This window comes from Eptatretus burgeri, chromosome 13 (genome assembly GCF_056783735.1).
Source record: "Eptatretus burgeri isolate ZD-2024b chromosome 13, Ebu_testis_v1, whole genome shotgun sequence".
Lineage (NCBI taxonomy): Eukaryota > Metazoa > Chordata > Myxini > Myxiniformes > Myxinidae > Eptatretus > Eptatretus burgeri.
In genome coordinates, this window is record NC_140973.1 from 58742352 (window position 1) to 58763908 (window position 21557).

General features: G+C 41.3%; 1 protein-coding gene across 2 annotated transcripts in view; it reads left to right on the forward strand.

Moving 5' to 3' along the window:
• Positions 1–21211, forward strand: part of ARHGEF17 (Rho guanine nucleotide exchange factor 17) — a 153781-nt gene extending 132570 nt beyond the window's left edge. For both annotated transcript variants that reach the window (XM_085852613.1, XM_085852612.1), the window contains 10 exons: positions 5889–5962; positions 6170–6357; positions 7284–7516; positions 7712–7943; positions 8074–8160; positions 8261–8328; positions 10797–10939; positions 16476–16650; positions 18077–18370; positions 20178–21211. In XM_085852613.1, coding sequence (XP_085708739.1) covers positions 5889–5962; positions 6170–6357; positions 7284–7516; positions 7712–7943; positions 8074–8160; positions 8261–8328; positions 10797–10939; positions 16476–16650; positions 18077–18370; positions 20178–20401 — 1718 coding nt within the window. In that variant the 3' untranslated portion in view covers positions 20402–21211. The remainder of the gene's footprint in view (positions 1–5888; positions 5963–6169; positions 6358–7283; positions 7517–7711; positions 7944–8073; positions 8161–8260; positions 8329–10796; positions 10940–16475; positions 16651–18076; positions 18371–20177) is intronic.
• The last annotated feature ends 346 nt before the right edge of the window (positions 21212–21557 follow it).

Sequence of the window (21557 nt, forward strand, 5' to 3'; positions counted from 1 at the left end):
CTGTTTTGAAGGCCTGGAGAGAAGAATGTGGTTGAACAGTGAGGGAGTTTATTCTAAAGGTGGGAAAAATAAGGAATGAAAGAGTGAAGGTGAGCAGTGATTCGTGATTTTTGTAGTTTTACCAGAAGGGGGTTGTTGGCTGACCTTGAGAGTCCTGCGGAAATAAGGTGGGGACAAATCACAGAGAGAGAGCAGGTGAGGCGAGACCGGAGAGGAGACGGTAGAAGACAGAAAGACCACCAACCTGCCTGTGGTGAGAGAGTGAGAGAGGCCCAAAGACTCAGCCTCATCGTGGGAGATGCCGATAATCCTAAATGCCCTGGTTTCTACAGCGTGAAGCCAAAAACGGTGAGGCAGAAGCACCAGGCCAGAGGGGAGAGCAATACTCCATCAGGCTGTGGACGGAAGCTTTGTATGTGGTCAGGAGCTCAGGTGGGCCGAGGAAGGACTTTGCATGATGGAGAATTCCCAGTCGGTGACTGGCTTTGGAGGCGAGGTTTGAAATGTGGCCTTCCCAGGAAAGATCATGACAAATACTGAGACCCAGAACCTTTAATGAAAGAACTCTTCCAGAGGATTGTTGAGAAAGTTGATGGGGGGGGGGTTCCAAACGGTCCTTTCGGAGAGACATAGAGTGTGAGAATTGTCAGGATTGAAAGACATGTTCCACGTGTTGGACCAGTTTGTAATTTTACCCAGATCTGCAGAGAGTGAAGAAGCTGCTGCTTCCCGGTCTGATGGATGACAGATGGTACGGCAGAGAGTGGAGTCATCAGCAAAGAGATAAAGAGGATTTTCCAGAGTCGGATAGATCATTGATGAAAACCAGAAAAAGAACAGGGCCCAGAACGCAGCCATGAGGACTCCAACCTGGACAGGAAGAGGGGATGAAATAACTCCATTTAGGGCCACATGTTGCCTGCGACAGGAGAGGAAGTCTGTGAGCTATGAGTGGAGATGGCCTTGGATACCATAGGAAGTGAGTTTGGTGAGCAGGGCAGGGTGCCAGAACGTGTCAAAAGCACATGATATGTCTCGGGATATGGCTCTGATTTCATGTCCGGCATTGAGGACCTCCATCCATTGATGGGAGAGCAGAAGCAGCATATCCAGCGTAGAGTGACCTGGTCTGAAACCAAATTGATGAACGGAAATCAAGCCATTGGCGAAGAGGAAGGATTTAATGTTTGAAGCGATGATGGATTCCATAACCTTGCTGATGATTGGGAGAAGGCTGATTGGTCTGTTGTTGCAGGGATCTGTTTTTGCACCTTTTTTATGCAGGGCAGTAATGTTTGCTGATTTCTAAGCAAATGGCAGATGACCTTGAGCAAATGAGAGGGTGAATAGAACAGAGAGAGGGTGAGCAAGAGCAGAGGAGCAGGTTTTTAGGACACGTGGGCTGATGCTGTCTGGACCGGTTGCAGAATCTGAATCGAGGTTTGACAGCAAGCTCTCCACCTTGTCAGGAGAAAAGGACACAGAGTCCAGGGACTGTTGGATGCTACTGGGTAAGGTGAGTACAGAAAGCGATGGGTTTCGGACACAAGGTTTCGATGCAAACACCGAGTTTAGGCTTTAATATTAAGCCTTTTCACGTGCGGTATCAGCAGTGCGGCCATTTGAGGTAAGGGTTGGGATGGAGGGAGAACATACACCAAAAACAGATTTGATTAGATACCACCAGGATTTGGAGGAGGGAGAGAGGATTGAGAGTTCAGACTTGAGCTTAGAAAGATGTTGTTTTCTGGCTCTCCTGAGGGTAGATACACACTTGTTCCGAGCTTTATGGAAGGAACTCAGATTACCCTCAGTTGGGTTTACTTTTCATGAGGCAAAGGCAAGTTGTTTCAGGACAACTGCCTCGCCTCAATATTCAGTGAACTAAGGGCGGGAGGAAGGGTAGGACAACTAGAAGGGATAAATTTGTGTTTGAGGGAGAGCAAGTTTCTTTGAAAAAACTCCCAGGATGAGTTGATGTTGGAGAAAGTTGCAATCTCTGGAAGATCAGTCTAGAAGTTTGGTCAGTCTAGAAGATCTGGAGATCAGTCTGGAAGTTTGATGGCTGCTTTGAGACCCTGCCAGTCGGCTTGAGTGAAATGCCAGACTTGACGGCGGTGAGGTGGTTCTCTGATAACAGCCAGAGAGATGTCCACTTTGACAAGGACGTGGTCAGAAGAACTGATTGGAGCGAAGAAAGAGCAGCAGATATTGTCAGAGAAATTTGTCAAAATCAGATCCAGAAAAGATGGAGTACCATTGGTTGAGATCCGGGTTGGGAAGTTGACTGATTGAGTCAGTCCCAATGAGTCATAGAAGTCTAATGCTGAAGTGCCATGACAGGTGAGAAATTTGACTAGTGAAATAACACACACACACACACACACACACACACACACACAATACACACACACACACACACACTAATTATATTGCATCATTTGCAGGCACTACCATTGTTCAAAGCAAGATGTCGGGATGGTTTCACATGATAATTTCTTGTGACCGTCCCTACCTTGTTTGCATACTTTTTGGAGTGTTTTAAAAACATTAAAAAATGTTTTTATTACTTGTTTCTGTACTTTAGAATAATGTATTTACATTTTTAATCTCATCTTTATTTAATGTCTGTCGCATTTCAATGATGACAAGTCGACGCCAATCTGCACGACTGTGTGTGTGCGTGCGAGCTTTATGGACGGAAGAAAGTTCCTGCACTCTGTTCACGTGTCATCACACTTGGGATAATTATCGTATTTGCATGATTACTAGCAGTTTACCCACCCTCACTGTGGGTGGAGTTTGTACATTCTTTACTAAAAGAAAGGTCATTGATTGCAAATGAAAAGTCTATCGGTCGAATGGTTTAATGATCCGAAAGGTCTGAAGGTCAAATTGAAAGGTCTAGACATAGTTACGGCACAAAAATATGTAATTGATAGACGTACTCATGATCCAATACGATGTCATTTAATTGAAAGAAGAACAGTGTGTGTCTTGGTGTCACTACATGTCAACATTAATGAGATGTGGTTGGCATGGTGACATGAGATGAGGGCATGGGCATGAGATGTGGTGGGCTGTGTCCATGACGCTTCATCCATGTTCGCTGTGCGAGTTTTTCGGTGAAATGGGTATGCACGCACAGTACACTGCAGTAGATTAACTATGCACTCTGAATTGAGTAAGAGCAAAGAATCTCAAGAGTCTGAAGGTCTGAAAATGGTTCTTAATCGGTCGAAAGGTCTTTGGTGCCGAAAGGGTCTTAAAAGGTGTAATGGGTCTAAGCCGAAGGGGATTTAAAGGTGTGAAGGTCTGAAAGGGTGTAATGGATGTAAGGGTTATAAAGGGTCTAAAAGTCAAAAAGGTAAATGTGTATATATATATATATATATATATATATATATATATATATATATATATATATATATATATATATATATATATATATATATATATATATATATATCTTCTTTCAGCTGCTCCCGTTAGGGGTCGCCACAGCGGATCATCCGTATGATGCGCATAGTGATTTGGCACATGTTTTACGCCGGATGCCCTTCCTGACGCAACCCTGGTCGCCTCTTACAACACAGGGATATGGTACACCTATTTTAACCGGGGTATACACCGGCCCAGTATACTGGTACTCATTTCGCCGACCTCGGAAGGATGACAGGCTGAGTCAACCCCCTGGTGTATTAATTCAGTGGCCAACGGGGCTTGAACTCAGGACCTTTTGGATCCAAAGCCGCTGCCCTAACCACTGCGCCAACACCAAGTATAAGTATATATATATATATATATATATATATATATATATATATATATATATATATATATATATATATATATATATATATATATATATATATATATATATATATATATATATATATATATATATATATATATATATATATATATATATATATATTAGACGTAGTCAAGGTCCAATAATATATAATTAATAGACATACTCAGGTTCAAATCCTGGTATTGGCTTAGCAGTTAAGTTGGCTGACTTGGGACCTCAGGGTCCTGAGTTTGAGCCCCTGTCAGCCATTGAATTAACACCGGATGGGGTTTACTCAGCCTGTCATCCTCCTGAGGTCAGCGAAATGAGAACCAGCGTACTGGGGTAATAACCTTTTGGGATAACCTGCAACAGAGTGGCGATCTGTCTAGGACTGTCCTCCCTGCCAATGAAACTGCCTCGGCAGCCCTATATGCCGTTATGGCATGAAAGGAATGATATTATTATTATTATTGTTATTACTCACATTCAAACAGGATGTAATCATACATATCTTCATGCGTCCACCGAGGCTTCACCACCCATGTTTTTCGGTTTTATATACAGTGCTGTGTAAAACTAAGAGTCCACTTGGAAATGTATTAATTGAGATGATAACAAAATAAATCATTGTAATATGTAACCAAAAGCACTTTCAAGGAATTTCCATGAACTCTTAAGGATATAACACCACTTATTATAATGGGGAAAAAAAAATCAAATTTTATTTCATCAAACTTTACATACTGTATAATCAATAACCAGTGTGATAACCAGTGTGACCCCCTTTTGCCTTGAGAATTGCCTCAACTCCATTTGTGATTGATTTAATCAATTTATTGATTATGTTTGAGTCCATCTTTCCCTAACAGTGTTGTAATGCTCTCCAGAGCATCGTCAGACTGCTCACATAAATTTTTATCTTTCTCTCAAATGTATTCCCCCTTCATATATTCTGTTGAGACAAAGTGTCAGTCAATAATAACGATAATAAATTCAAGAATATGGATCCATATCTTCAATATTATGACAAATTTGTGTTTGAAATTGTGATTTGAGAAAGCTTGGCATTGATATTGGTGGGCTCGTACTTTTGCACCCCACTGTACATATAGATAATAATTTACACACCCTCCAGGTGGGTGGAGTTTTTTCACATTATTCACTCAATGAAACTTCATTGATTGCAAATGTAAATTATAAATGGTCTCAAGGTTAAGTGTCTGAAAAAGTGTAAAGGTGTCTTTGGGGTGTAAGGGTCTGAAGGTCCAATGGTTTAATGATCTGAAAAGTCTAAATGTCAAATTGAAAGGTCTAGACGTGATCACAGTGCAATAATACATAATTATTAGACGTACTCACATGGGTTGACTGAGGCTTCATCATGCTTTTTGGTTTTTTATATACTGTACAGATAATTATCATATGTCTGCCAACAATGGTTGTCGGACTGTATGTAATATTCCAACATTAACCACACCTGCCTTTAAAAGTGGTTTACTGTTTTCACTGCTGTTGGACTGTATATAATATTATGCCATTAACACCACCAATTTAGGTCTGATTGGCCCGTGTCTCCGTGACCCTGCCCCCATAATATTTATTGACAGCCATAGTCCCTCACACCCACCTGAGTTTCCCTTCCTATTACGAGATACAGTTTTGCTGACTTTTTGTGGAGTCCTTTTATTTCAAGTTGTGAAAAATTTGAGTAGTTATGGACTTTTCCACTATAAAATGTAGTGGATTCATATTTAAACCAGGTCTTGAGCTGAAACCAATGAAAGAGGGAAGGACATTGTCTTGATGTGTGTGTGTGTGTGTGTGTGTGTGTGTGTGTGTGTGTGTGTGTGTGTGTGTGTGTGTGTGTGTGTGTGTGTGTGTGTGTGTGTGTGTGTGTGTGTGTGTGTGTGTGTGTCCATGCTCACAAATAAAAGTCCCATAGGTTCAACAGGATGCTTCCTTCTTGTTGAGTGTTGGAAAGCTTAGGAACCACATCAAAAACAACTGTTTTGGGCAGTGGTTGAAGAGAGTTTCAAGTTGAGTACTGCGGTATATCATCTGCTCTTTCATTGGGTGTCTGTTTCTACAGTCTCATTGTGGAACCGATGGGAGCCGGAGTTCTTGAAAGCTATTCCCATCATGAAGACCCGTAGTGGGTTGCAGGTACGGAGAGATACCTGCTCTTGAGCAGCTTCGATTTTTGGATCGAAATGGATCAATGTTTATGTCAAATTAATGTCGAGATGAAAAGCCAAACCCACAATCTCTACGATAAAGAATATTCCAGCCACGTCCCGACATCCTCTGCTGCCTGAATTGCACTCGGACACCATCAAACTAATGTTTGCGGAATATGTTTTTCCTCGGCAGTTTTCGTGTGCGGCTCCCAGCATGGGGTTACGGGAACATGCTGCTGAGGTGTGGGTGTGCAACAGTGATGGGTTCGTGGGTCAGGTCTGTTTGCTGAGCGCACGTCTGGAGCCCATGGTAGAGGCATGTATCGCCGTATGCTCCTCACGCATACTGTGTATCTCACCTGTTCCAAGTCTCACACCAAGGTATGTAAAAGGAATGTTTTCTGGCTTTCATTAAGCTTTCTTTTGTCATGTAAAGCCAAGATTGACTTCATGATTTCTACAGCGCTTTACTTGTTTTACACTTGCTGACATTGTAGCTACTGAGCCCTCTGCTGTGAATTACAGTTCATTGCGTTATTCTTCCTAAATACAGCCGACAAACCACCTTGGCATTTGCTCAAGTTGTTCCAGTTTTGTCACATTGTTGTTGCATTATGATTAAGAAAAACGTTTGCTGTTACATTTTCCTCATTAAGACAAAGGGTTGCTTTACACAGATCCTTGGACTTTCCGTAGATACTTGGCAAATGCTTGAAGTTTCTGCAAATTCTTGGACTTTCTGCAAATTCTTGGACTTTCTGCAAATTCTTGGACTTTCTGCAAACTTGCTGTCAAATTCCATTTTCTAGTTTGTGATGAGGAGTTATCTTTCAGATGATTTAACACGCAAAACACGAAGAAAATGGGAAGAATTCAGGAGCTGAAAGCACATGAATTCTTCATTTGTTATTTAATGAAAGACTGAAAGTAGAGTGCTGAGAGAGTGAAAAGTCCATCAGGAAACATTCCCAATGAGCTTAGCCAATCAACACACACTCATCTCACAGCTGGGACTATATCTCCTAATAAGTAGGATGTGGACCATGCATTCCTTGCAGCATAGAGGTCACAAGTATTGAGCATCAACATTTGCCTCTTAAACATATATTCGTATTCAGGATCAAGAACATAAACCAGCCTTTAATCTTAATTGATTCTTCCTGCTGACCCCGAGTCTTAATGAGAAATGCCTTTAAAAGCCATGCATGCGAATGACGTGATGATTGCAAGGATAATTGAAGTCATTTAGCCTTTTGGGACTTAGTCCCATCAATTTCTGCTTTTCCTCTCATAACGGGTGACCGCAGAGATTCTACCACCTCGTCATCATCCCAGCTGACATCATTTGCAAAGAACTTGGCCAGCGAGTCCTGGCCATCTGTGTGGCATGGAGGCTCAGACTTCTGTCTTGTTCCCTTTGCGGAAACGAATCCTTCACTAGGCCAGTCACTGAACCCCTCAGGCAGTGATGGAGAGAACTCGGATGCTGAGGATTGGTCCCATGTGCACAGTGAAGAGGAGTCATCTCCATATAAAGATAGTATGTCATAAAATTATATCCTTATGCTCTTTGATAGTGTGTTAATGAAAATTATAGTGTGCTTTCAAAGAGCACATCAGGGTATAACCCGAACAAATTCCAATGACAGAATGACTGCAGTAATGCCCTCTTTCTTTCCTGGTCTGTTTGATTGTACCTTTCATGAATCAAATGTGGGCTATACTCTCCTTACAGCCAGCGTTCATGATACCTGGCTGGACAGGAGCAGCTCAGAGGATGAACAGGAAGACCGGAGCGGGCCTGGGCTGCTAAGTGCAAGGAGCGCATTTACTCCAATTCGTGCCAGTGATCGGTCATTGGGGCAGACACCACAGAGGTCTTCGCGCTGCAGCCTGCAGGAAGGAGGAACTGGACTCGAGCTTGAGGCCGATAGCAGCTCAATGTGGCTTGGCACCGAAGATGGCTGGTAGGCTCAGCAATGCACTAAGAGTTTAAAAAAACGAAGGGGTTGTCATTGCTCGTAAGCATCCAGCATTGTCACGAAGGATAATGTGTTGTAAATAATACCTCGTAAACAAATATTCCACTTTCCCCAGCATCCACATCTATCAATCTTCAGACAACATTCGTAACCGTAAGAACTGCTTGAAGTTGCAGCACCCAGCAGCCATTACATGTATAATGTGAGTATACTAAGCACTGCTAGGGCATTTGGATTTCATCAACATTCTGTACATCTTAACTTAGCAAACCCAACTGATTTTAGTGATTTCTTCTCAACAGATATTTGGAAGACAAAGTTTTTGTTTCTTTGGCCAATGGAGACCTGATTGTGTACCAGCGGGAGACAGGTACACCCACACTTTCTTATAATAATCGTTAACTTTCTGGAGTAAACCTGAAGCAACTTGCAATGCAGTACTTCTTAGAATGCTGCCAGACCTGTGATCTTTTTGGTCTTTCATTCATTACCTTAAGTACTTTGCAATATGCTGTCCTGTACTTTGTTTTCCTTCGTCTCGAGATTGAACATTTATATTATTCTCCAGTATCTTTTTTCTATTTTTTTTGGGGGGGGGATACAGAGTCGAGGCTCATGGAGGAGCAAGAACACATAATGTAACAGGACATAACAGAGTAAAAAGAACAGGGGAATGAGAGGGGGGGACACCAACAGCATGATAAAGGGATAAAATAGAGGAAGACTTGGAGGAAGAAAGGACATGGGGAAGAATGAGAACAAGAGGAAGAGGACGTGGGGTGAACAAGCTCTATACAAGCACAAACTCTCTCACAGAAGTGGAAGAGAAAACTGGGGAAGAAGCAGAAAGTTTTTCCTCATAAAATTATATATATATATATATATATATATATATATATATATATATATATATATATATATATATATATATATATATATATATATATATATATATATATTTATATATTTTTTTATTATTCTGGCACTTGATTCCCCACTGATTGAGACTGGTGAGGCCAGATTGTATTGGGCTCCAACAAGTGCCATCTGCCACATTAACACATTCTGTTACATTAACCAATCACAACCAGGAAGTACTATTGATCAGCTCAGTAGCTTCGCTTTTCATTTGCTTGGTGACAGCTTTTGACTTTGCCTCACATGAACTGCTGGATGTCCTTCGGGGTTGGCAGGCATGACGCCGACCTGATGAGGCCATCATCACGACGTTGGTCTAAGTCAGGAGAATTTCATAATTGCACATAGATATAGATATATATAAACATCTCCCAATCACGTATCTCACCCGTAATTGCAGGGAATAACCAATCAGCTCTTACCTAATCAATTACCCCAGGTGGCTTGGATTTTCAAATAAACTAACTACCATGCTCTTCCAGCCAAAGAAAGCTGCATAAAGCAACCAAGAAAAGTGACACAAGGTAAGGCCTTTGCTGTTTCAAACTCGACCCAGATTCCTCTCCAGTTATAGACATTCACAAGTAACACGTACGTGACAATCCCAATGCTACACTCCCCCATCAGCCGCTGGACCAGTTTCATCATTTATTAGCGAGTCAGTAACAGCGTAGACTGAACAGCGCACCACGACTACCAAACATGTACCAAGTGCAAGGCCGATAGTAGTCAACATATAAATATCAAATGCCCAATCACGTCTCTCTCACCCGCAACATGGTTTTCTTCTTGGCTCAATGAAGAGCTCAAACACAGAACAGAACTAGAACACAATGGAAAGGCAGGAAATACCCCCACAGCATGGAAGGAGGGACATGACTAAGGAGTACTTGGAGGAAGAATGGGCAAGCGTTAGAACGACAGGATGGGGAGGACAGGGAAGGAAGACAGGTGAGGTGGTGAACAAGCTGGATTGAAGTTCAAGTACAGTTTGGGATCTGATAGAACAGGAAGGAAAAACTGGGGATGAAAGTACAATGGAACAAATAAATGTAAATATGGGAGGAGGAAGAGGAGAGAAAATACAATAATCCAGAAAGTAATGGTGAGGATTATATGGGCTTGGGGAGGGTAAATGGGGATACTAATGGGATAAATGGGTGGGTGGGAATAATATGGATGGGGTATGACCTGCAGAGGAGGTTAACATTGAGAGAAGAATGAGTTTGAACAGACTGAAGAAGTTGGTTTCCACAGGTGAGGGAAAAGAGGAACAAATGAGAGGGTAAGCAGTAATTCTGGATTTTGAGAGATTCACCAAAAGTGGGTTACTGGCAGATCACGGGTGCCCTCTCGAAACCTCTGAGAATGGGGGGGGGGGCGTGGGGGGGTGACCACAGCATGAAAAGGGCAGAGGGTGAAAGACCAGAAATGAGGTGGTCGAAGACAGTGAGGCCACCAACCTTTGTGCGAAGCAGGAGTAACAGGCTCAGATATTTAGCTTCATCATGGGAGAGTCCAATGATTTTGAGAGGATTACGCTCCATGGCTTCAACATGTAAAAGGTGTGAGGTTGTGGCGTCAGCCCAAAGAGAAGAGTAACACTGCACTTCATCGAGTTGCACATGAAGGTCTTGTACGTTGTTACAAGTTTGGAATTGCCACAGAAACACAGCTGGTTCTGGAGGCCAAGTATATTGTGTGGCTTCGGAGGTCAATTTTATTTATGTTATTTTTCATAATGTATTTGCATACGAGCCTTTCTCTGTTCTCCCCCCTGTTTTTATCTTTCATTTACTTTTCAAATCTTTTCATTCGATATACTATAATTCATCTTCCATCTTTGCCCTCAAAGCCCTCACCGTTCCACCATCGATTTTCTTGTACTACCATCACCACGGCCTTTTTCCTTCCATACAGGCTTTTTCTGGACGGTGGAACGCACGGTGTCCATCGGGTCTCCAGGATGCCCAATAACCAAGCTGACAGCAGTTGCTGGACGGTTGTGGTGCAGTTGCCAGGGGAAAGTGCTCGTAATTGATCCTGTTCTGCTGCACATCGAGGTTTGGTTGTGTGCTGCGAGAACCCATATTTTATTACATTCGAAAATCAAAAAGGTCCACTGGGACTTTCTTCTTTTTTTAATTTTTTTTTTCCTCCCGAATCATTTCGGCTGTTGGGGTCAAAGTATCACACTCGTAATCCCCTTCGCTTCAAGGTGAAGGCTTATAAACCTTGCTCAAAGCAATTTGGGGCTAATTAACTGAATCTTAATCTTCCATAAATATCATGCATTCATGGTCTCAAGCAGGATGCTCAGTTACTCAGTGCCATCATAAACAGGACAGATGGACTGGGTAAAGTGCCTTTAATTAGACGGCTGCTTGGATCTGCTTATTGCACTGGTGTTTGAAATCGAAAGGCCCCTTGTGAATAAAAGGTATTTGCAGTGTAAGATGTATTATTCTATTAAGCTGCAAGGAGGAAGACGTTAATTCGTTTTGCTGAATTTGGGTCACTTAGGAGAGATTTTCAAGCCAATTGCTTTTGGTTAAGAGGTACGAAGCCAATCGTTGTCGAGTTGCGGTGCCATGTGCAATTTTGCAGTTCGTTTTGTTCAAAATTTACCTGTAAATGTTATTATTGCGATGAAGGCCAATTCATGGATTTTGACTAAATGTATGATCAATGAGATGTCAACACAAAAGAAAACTTTTAGCTCTTGAGTTCAGTCAGATGCATTCTGAGAAAAGTAATCCTCTGTAATTGTGATTATTTTTACAATTCCTCTTCTTCCTTTTTATTGGGGCTTCAAGCATGGCTGAAGCTCTATTGAAATCGTTCGTATTATTAGGGTACCCTGTGAGTACAGGGTACCCTATTGTTTTCCTTCTGTTTATTATTATTATTATTACGCATTATTATTATTATTATTATTTTTCCGCCGGCATTTTGCACCCTTTTTCGCTTTAAAAATCATTTTCTCTGGAACACTAAGTCCGATCGACAGGAAATTTTCACCATAGTATGTATCTTTTTTGATAGCACAATCACGTTATAATTATGACGTCATTGGTCACGTGGTACGGTCGCCATCTTGAAAAAAGCGATAAACTTTGGACATCTGTATCTCGGAAACCGTGCAATGGAAAATATTTTCGTTTGATACATTTTACTAAGCTCCCTATGTGGAACACGTGTGATTTTTCGTGACGTCATAGGTGAAGCGATATACCGGTGAAAATTCGTCAAGTAGAACGCCGTATAGGAAAAATCTGAAAAATTCTGAGCATCATCTACGCCTAAAATAACTGACGAAAATGTTTTTCTTGACGTCATCGATGATGTAATTCGGCCGCCATCTTGTTTTTTAGTGTTTTTTTAAAAAAATCTTCTTCTCCAGAAGGGCTGGACAGATTAAGGCGAAACTTTGCAGGTACATTCACCCTGAGGTCCTCTTTCAAGTTTGTTAATTTGTTGTTGATACGTCACATGGTTTGGCGGCCATCTTGAAAAAACCCAAAAACCTTCAAACATCTTCTTCTCCAGAAGCGCTGGTCCAATCAAGGCGAGATTTCAGCACTATATTCGTGACATGTATGCGATGCAAGTTTGTTAATTTTGAAGTGATAGGTCACATGGTTTGGCCGCCATGTTGGATTTAAGAAAAATATTAAATAATGTTTTCTCTGGAATTTCATAAGCCATCGAAGCGAAAATTTGCAAGTGCCTTCTCGCCTGTCTGCATACATGGTAAAAAAAGTTTTACCTCAGAAGTCACATGGTTTGGCAGCCATCTTGGATAGAAAAATAGACTTTATCCGATTTACACGAAAATCGACAGACTTGTTCGGGTCGACGATGGAAAGCAGAATTTAAATTTATGATATCATAGGTCACAAGGTTCGGCAGCCATCTTGGATTGAAAATGAATAAATTTTAAAAAATCTTCTTCTCCAGAAGGGCAAGACAGATGAAGACGAAACTTCACACATGTATTCCCCCTGAGGTCCTTTCTCAAGTTTGTTAATTTGTTCTTGATCGGTCACATGGTTCGGCGGCCATCTTGAAAAAACCCTAAAACCTTCAAACATCTTCTTCTCCAGAAGCGCTGGTCGGATGAAGGGGAGATTTCAGAACTATATTCGGGACATGTAGGCGATATAAGTTTGTTAATTTCTGAATTGATGCGTTAGACGGTTTGTCCGCCATCTTGGATTTAAGAAAAATATTAAATAATGTTTTCTCTGGAACCACTGAACCAAACGAATCGAAAATTTGTAATTATCATCTAGCCGGCAGTATGCACGCATGTTAAAAATTATGACGTCACACATCACATGGTTTGGCGGCCATCTTGGATAGAAAAACGCACCTTTACCGATTAACACGAAACTTCACAAACGTGTTCCAATACCCAGTTGGAAGCAGAATATAAATTTCTGATGTCATAGGTCACATGGTTCGTCAGCCATCTTGGATTGAAAATGAATATATTTTAAAAATCTTCTTCTCCAGAAGGGCAAGACAGATTAAGCCGAAACTTCACAGATATATTCCCCATGAGGTCCTTTCTCAAGTTTGTTAATTTGTTCTTGATTGGTCACATGGTTTGGCGGCCATCTTGAATTTACCTTAAAACCTTCAAACATCTTCTTCTCCAGAACACCTCATCTGATCAAGGGGAAACTTCACACCCCTATTGCACATGAGTAGGGAATACAAGTTTGTTAATTTCTAATTGATAGGTCACATGGTTTGGCAGCCATGGCAAATTTAAGAAAAATATTAAATAATGTTTTCTCTGGAACTGCTTAACCTATCGAAGCGAAAATTTGCTTCTGTCATCCTCCATCATATCTGCATACATGGTAAAAATTATCAGGTCACAAGTCACATAGTTTGGCCGCCATCTTAGATTGAAGGATAAATATTAATTAATGTTTACTCTGGAACCACTACTTCTATATATGCGAAACTTCAGATTTATAATTCAGGCGACATGCGAAAGAAAAGTTTAAAATTTCAACCTGATCGGCCACGCGGTTTGGCAGCCAGAATTATTTAATTATTTGAATCTGTTCGCAAGTAATAAGGAAATTGAACGCTTTGTGCTGCCCGGTTCGTAACTCGTCTGTTCCGCGCCGTCTCGAAGCAGGCCTGTGTTTGTGTCACCATTAAATAATGTTTTCTCTGGCACCGCTTATCCTATCAATGCAAAACTTTGCGACTATGATTTAAGTCCCATGTTGTATCAGTTGTGTCAACGGCGGACACTTCTGGGTACCCGGTCATCACTGCCAGCAGTTATAAAGTGGCAGTTCTAGTTATTATTATTATTATTAAAGGCGTTTTTATGTTCTACTGACCGATTTTGTGGCGGATCTGGAGGGAAAACTGTTCGATGAAATTGAACGAAACTTAACAGGTTAATTACTCACCACCTGAAGTTTATACTATGAAACATTTGATGACATAGGTCACGTGATCTGGCGGCCATATTGGATTTTATCCAAAACCTAAAAACATCTTCTCCAGAAGGGATAATCTGACAGCCTCAATCTTTTGCACACATTTGCTAAGTTCCATGCTAATGTTAATTTGTTAATTTGGTCGAAATCGTTACATAATTAATATGATTTAAAATGATGCCGATTCGCTTCATTAAATATGCAAAATATGTAAATGAGAGTTGAAAAAAATTTAATGACAAATTTAGATAGCAGATAAACAGGAGACTCCCAATATATTTATACTATGTCTGTATTTGACCCCAGTGAGCCCCCAGAGCCCCCAAAAGTTGAAAATGACCCATTTTTGAAATGTCATAAAATAAAAACAACGCTTGGATGAAATTCAATGAAACATCCATTTAATAACTCTCCACCTGAAGATTATACTTTGAAAATTTTGATGACGTAGGTCACGTGGTATGGCGGCCATATTGGATTTTCTCCATAACCTAAAAACATCTTCTTCTCCAGAAGGGGTAATAGGACAGCCTCAAACTTTTGCACACATTTGCGAGGTTCCATTTGAATGTTAAGTTGTTAATTTCATCGAAATCGTTGCATAATTTATATGATTAAAATGATGCCGATTCGCCTCATTAAATATGCCAAATATGCAAATGAGAGTTGAAAAAATTTAATGACAGATTCTGATAGGCCTTGAAGAGGGGACTCCAAATATGTTTACACTATGTCTGTATTTTACCCCAGTGAGGCCCCAGAGCCCCCCAAAGTTGAAAATCACCCATTTTTGACATGTCGTAAAATGAAAACCAAAAAAGATAGATAAAAAGTGACCACAAATTCTGGAAGATATTTTAACATTCTACAAGTTCGCCATTTACATTAATATGCAAATGTGGAGTTATTGGACTTTTGTGGGGACTTGAAAATTTGTCCAGCCTCGATTTGTCCAATGTGAAGTTTCCTTCTCTATCATGTATTGCTATGGGCTTTTCAATCCTTCATTGAGATAACTTGAGGGACCCCGTAGCTGGGCCACATTGCAGACTTGAACTAACTTTCTAACTCGGAAAACCCATATCATGTGACAGGGTGATGGTGTTGAAATTTGTTAAAATGGAGGCACGCCTTGAAGCCCGGGATTACTGGTTTACCAGTTTTAATTTTATTTCATTATTATTTCCTTCACCCACTCTAAGGCAGTTGGAGGTTATGTTTTCACCCCTGTCCGTCTGTTTGTTTGTGTGCAGGATATCTCAAAAGTTGTGGACGAATTTGAATGGAATATGTTGGACATGTTGGGTGTGTCACAAGGACGAATTGGTTCAATTTTGGTGAAAATCCGGATAAAGATCCAGATACGAGATTTGTCTTTTTTAGTGATTCTTCACCATTGAGAGATAGGGCCAAAAACGATATATAGCACTATATCTCAAAAAGTTGTGGACGGATTCGGACGAAACTTGGTGGACAGGTTGGGTGTGTGACAAGGAAGAATTGGTTCCATTTTGTTGAAGATCCAAATGAGGATCCGGGCGGAGGTATGTGCTCTACCGAGTGCCCTTCTAGTTTTCATTGTTCTTCTCTGCCTCTTCATCAAAGGATTTTATCCATCTGAGAATGAATAGTGTCTGTGTTTTCATTTCTGCTTTCACATATTTTAGAGGTTGATGCTACCTGTAGCCCGTGTTCATGAAATATTAATTTTTCTTTCAACTCTGTTAAAGTCACCTCTGGCAATCTATGAGCAATTTTGCAGAGTAGGAGGCAAAAATGTGGAATTTAGTCAGGGTACTGTTCCAAACCTAACTCATTTAAAAATATACATTGTTGGTTTTTTTAATGTGCTAGTCGTTAGGACATCCAGATTAACACCTGCTTTTAAGGACCAAATCACTCTATTAAGATACTTCTCCCCTCTCATTTTGCTTAAATTGATTTATCCATGTTATGATCTCCCATTTCCGAACAGAAAGGCAAAAATACCTTCCACCATATACCCAACCACTCTCCCCTTTTTGTGCATACTGATCATTTTCATCTATACCAGTATATGACCCTCCAGCCCCCCTTTCAACCAACCCATTTTCCTAATGTAACCATACTGTTTGGTGGTTGTTCACAGCACACGCTTGACTTGGCTGGAGATGGATCTCGTGGGGTGGCATGCTTGGTAAGTGCAGGCTTAGTGGTCTGGTTGGCACTTCAGGGCAGTGCTACGCTGCGGCTCTACCATGCACACAGTTTTGAATGCTTGATGGAGGTGGATGTAGCACCACCCGTCCACAAAATGCTGGCAGGTGAGGACAATGCCTTTGAGTTATAACCTTTAAGTTTTCATGTCGCGCGACGCCATCGGTTACTGTGTCCCTGTCATCACCGAGTTCCGTAAAGTGTGTTTTGGTTGCATCTACAGGGCCGTGCAAGGTCTTCTGACCATGCCGCAAGCACATTGCATGCGATTTAAAATAATCCCGAGACCGATATTGTTATGTGCTTATATTTCATGGAAACATTGTTCTGAGATAACTGTGGATGGGATGTTAAAACACGTTAACATGTTGTTGCAGCTGCAGGACCGTTCCGGTTACCCGGTTTGAGTTCCACAGATCATATTAAAATAACTAAGCGCCAGCTAATTTTACAGCCCCGAGCAAGTTCCTGAGCTTGTTTACGAGGTTACCATACTCGGGACTGCAAAATTAACCGGGTAAAGCGCCAATAGATGCTCATGACCTATGTAATTTGGCCGAGCAACCGTTGGTCACGAGTTTAGCCTGAGACCGGTTTGAACCGGCTTTTTGAACTACACTACAACCAGCCTAAACAATCATACAAGACAACCAGAACAAGCAGAATCCAACTCCGAGACCAGGTATATTTATTAACAAAGCAAATGTTCATGGGAAGGATTACATGAAGCAAAAACAAGTGAAACTAGGTTTGGATGTGGGGCAAAATAAAACCGAGAGCTCTCTCCTGAGAGAACAACCTTCTGATTTTGTCGGCAGGCTCCTTCTGGCATTATTGTTCAGCACACTCCAGCGTTAAAGGCTTATTCCACATGTGGCCACAAGCCATAATGGTTATTCCAAGTGCCTCCTGTGGTGATGTTAATTGCCGTTTTGAGAACACAGTTTTGCTTTGACAATGCAATTTTGACACACACACACACACACACACACACACACACACACACACACACACACACACACACACACACACACACACACACACACACACACACACACACACACACACACACACACTCCCGTTGCACCTTGAGCTTCAAGCCTGTTGTCTGCACTTTGTAAAGAATATTTAAACAGAAGAAAAGAACATAAAAACACATCCAGAAGTTTGAAGGGGGAAGAACAATATGGGGGGAGAACAAACATCTCTCTGCACATTATGGTGATGCATATGTAATCTCACAATTAATTATGTTATGCTTGTACTAAACAAATATTAAGGAGATAACTGTTCGATACTAAGCAGTTTTACCCCAGTAAGAGTCATCCCCACAACAATATTATTGCACTCGTCAAAGTGATGCTCGGCAGCACATTATTTAGTTGATCAATGTTCATTGTGTGTAGCTAATATCATTGTGATCTCTCTGAGTGAACCTCAAATTCCATTTTTAAACTTGTAAATACAGTGTGCTACATTGTTTGTTTGTTTGTTTTTTCTGCTTGTTTTTCCCATGTACCCAAATGTAACAAGGTGCTGATGCCATCATCCGGCAACACAAGGCAGCATGCTTGCGTGTCACGGCGCTCTTGGTCTGCAAAGATCTCCTGTGGATTGGTACTAGTGCTGGAGTCATACTCACTCTGCCACAACCCCATGTTGCACCCAAAGGTGGGGGAGACAGTGGGGGGCGGACCCCACCGTCACCCCTTGGGCCTCTCAACCCCACAGGCTTGGCTTATGGGCATACAGGACACGTACGGTTCCTCACGGCAATTGAGGTGTCCGATACATCTGATCTCCCTGCCAGTGAAAGTCTCATCGCAGGTAATCCTGACGATTGGTATGCACTGAAAATTGCTTTCAGATTTTACTTTCATTCACGTAAGAATAGACCTTGCCCGTTATTACCCTGAGCGTGAAGTGAAAATTGGGGTTAAGCAATATTATTGGTTCACTGTTTGTCTGTCTACGAATGTCAATTTATGATCAAGGAACAACTCAATTTAATTTGAATGCTTTGTTTTTTGAACATGAATCGGAATACGAACCTGCCGTTTAGGAGTACTTTGGCTCTGGATTCATCCCAGTCATGCATGTGCAGAGAAGTGAGATATTTTTTTACTCTGTCTGCCTGTCTGGAAGCCAGACAAAATTGAAAATAATTCCAAACAGGAAACTTACTGTTTTTATAATGACGTTATAAAGGACACAATCAACAGGCAGAACTAATACAACAAAGGACTCATTTAATGTGTTCAATAAGGTGGTGTAAAAAACGGTGTATTAACGGAGGTAAAATTCTGGAAAAAATATTTCTCCAACCTTTAAAATCTTTATTTTATTTTAATTGAATTATATTATACACTTGAACACTATAGAACACAAATCGCCTTTTGGGCACTTTCAAAATCCTTTTTGTTAAGCAATACTTGGACAAAATATTACGGCATTTTACATCATCTCGACCAATCATACTTGCTTCTCGCGGACCCTGCCCATATCCTTTTTTTCTCAAGATTGCATGGGGGAAGGTGTTCTATGAATTCTGTAGTTTCAACAGGTAAATGTTACTCCATGAGAACAATGGCAGTTTGCTATACAGGTGTTTGTTCAGCACATGCTTGACTTAACTCGTGGTCATAAATCTGCTCTGTTTTTTATTTATTTATTTATTCATGTATTGGGGCTCATGGAAGAGCACGCAGCACAACTGGGGGTGGGGTGGAATGAATTAACAGGCTAAAAGAGGCAAAGGGAAAACGTTGGGCTGACAATAAACAAATGCACAAGAGCACAAGTAGAGGAATTACAGGAAAAGTGTGAAAACACGCTCTCATTGGGTGTCGTCAAGGTCAGTAATGGAAATTGGAGAGACCAGCAGGTAGCGATGAGCAGCAGACATAAACCTATCGGGAAGAACTCGAGACAATGGACTCTAGGAAAACGGTTCCACAGGCGAAAAGACAGAGGTGTGAATTGCTGGAGTTGAGGATTCATTTTGGATTTGGAGAAGGTATCAACAAGAAAAGGGTTCCTGGCTGATCGGAATAGAGGTAATACGCTGTATTGAAACAGATTAAATTGGCTAAAATGAAAAAAAGAGAGAGAAAAAAAGATTAAAATGGCTTCACTACAATAGTCTCGAGCTTTAACAAAATGGTACTCAGGTTTAATGTGCTTAAAAGACAGCTCAGAGGTAATGTTCTCCCCTTTGTGTGACTGACTCTGCGGTATATTCCGAGCCTGGCTATAAGCAGTCATCCCTGTGCTTTGCATGGCATTCCGAGCAATGAGCACCCCATCCTTCAGAGGGGTGTTAAAATGGTCAGTGGTCACATCTGCTAAGTTTTGCTGATGGACATTAAATATCTCAATGTACCTTTCAAATAGAGTAGGCCACATGTGCCATTACCCTGACCAAATTTCTAACTTCCTGGCATGGTTAAGGACGATTACAATGGTATCCTGAATTTGACTATCCACATTTCTTGATGAGCCAACTCTCAGCTTTTTTAAACGTTCACAACTGGTTGTAGACACCCTAAACCCTGCCAGTGGAGTATGGCAATAGCGAGTTTAGCTAATAATCATGACAATTCGTCAACCATACAATGCTGTCACCTTCATACAGGCCAAACTGGAACTGTATATGGCAAATGCATCAATCCGCATCCAAGGCAACAGTGGCAACGCAAGGGCTCTCAACGGCGACGTGGGGCTAACTCTGCTGTGAGGGCGATGCGCACCCTCATCGTCAGTGGAGGAGATGGATACGAAGACTTCAGGATGTGCGGTAGCAGCGAAACTGCTGGCCGTGATGACAGCACGAATCATCTGCTCATTTGGCATATCTGAAAGACCCCCAACGTTCTCCAATCAATCCGATATGCCGCTAGCGTCCCTTGAGTTGTGATACAAGTAGAACGCTCAGAGTTCAAATGGCAGATGCCTGCATTCACAACGATATCTCAAGTATGGTCATTCGACGTAATGGTGGTCCACTGGTGTTTCTGACACATTGGCTGATCATGGCCTCCAGTTTTCTAACCATCATTCCCTCGGCAGAGTTGTTGTTGGTTGCATTTCACAGTTCCATCCCTGCAATTTAATTTACCTGTTAGTCCTTCAATTAACTGCAAATGTCCATGTTCCAGAATCCTCTTCCCCTTAAAAAAAAAAATCAGTGGTATTTATTGATTTCAGATCTTTAAAAGCAGGTTTGAAATGTTTTATACCTGTGCTAGTATAATTTATGAGTTCACGATTTTTTATTTGTCGAGTGCTGCGTACAATGCTTGTAATTTATTGTTCAACTCAAAAATGAGGACAAGATTAGGTATTCGAGTGTGTCCTGTGCAATATGATGTTTAATCCAAAGCTGAGAGCAAACTTTAATCCGATTTGGACTATGAAAGTCCCAGCTGTAAGACCCCGATACAAACTTTCCTTCCAAGGAAGTTTTATGGTACTTTGTCGCCTCTCCGGCGATCCTTTATAATTTATGGTCACAGGCGTTTTGCTTGTATAGGGTTAGTATGCGGGGACTTATGTTTTTTGACGTTAAGAACAAACCGTTGTTTCAAATAAAACCAAAAGTTGGGAGGAAACCCAGAAAAAGAGAGACAAACGGAAATGCACAATGAAGCTGTACAGAACCCTGCGTCGTCCTTTTGACGGTGTGAGCACCTCTCCATAAAGGTTTATACAATTTTCCTACAACCACCGCCAATCACCTATGGTCAACGACCCATTGCATCAGCCTCGGTGACGTTTGGCTGTTCACATCTGTCGCAGCCCGATTGAACGGTCACAACGCGCGACGATGGAGCAGCCATCACAAACGCGAGTGTCATTCTGTTTTGTGCAGTCATTGAATGTTATGATACTGGTGTTGTGTACAAAGCAATATGCAAATTCTCCCTTAAATGTACAAAATAGTTTCACAATCACCCCCCATCACCCCAAAGACAGGCTATGAATGTATCCACATACTGTATTTTTATATTTTGAG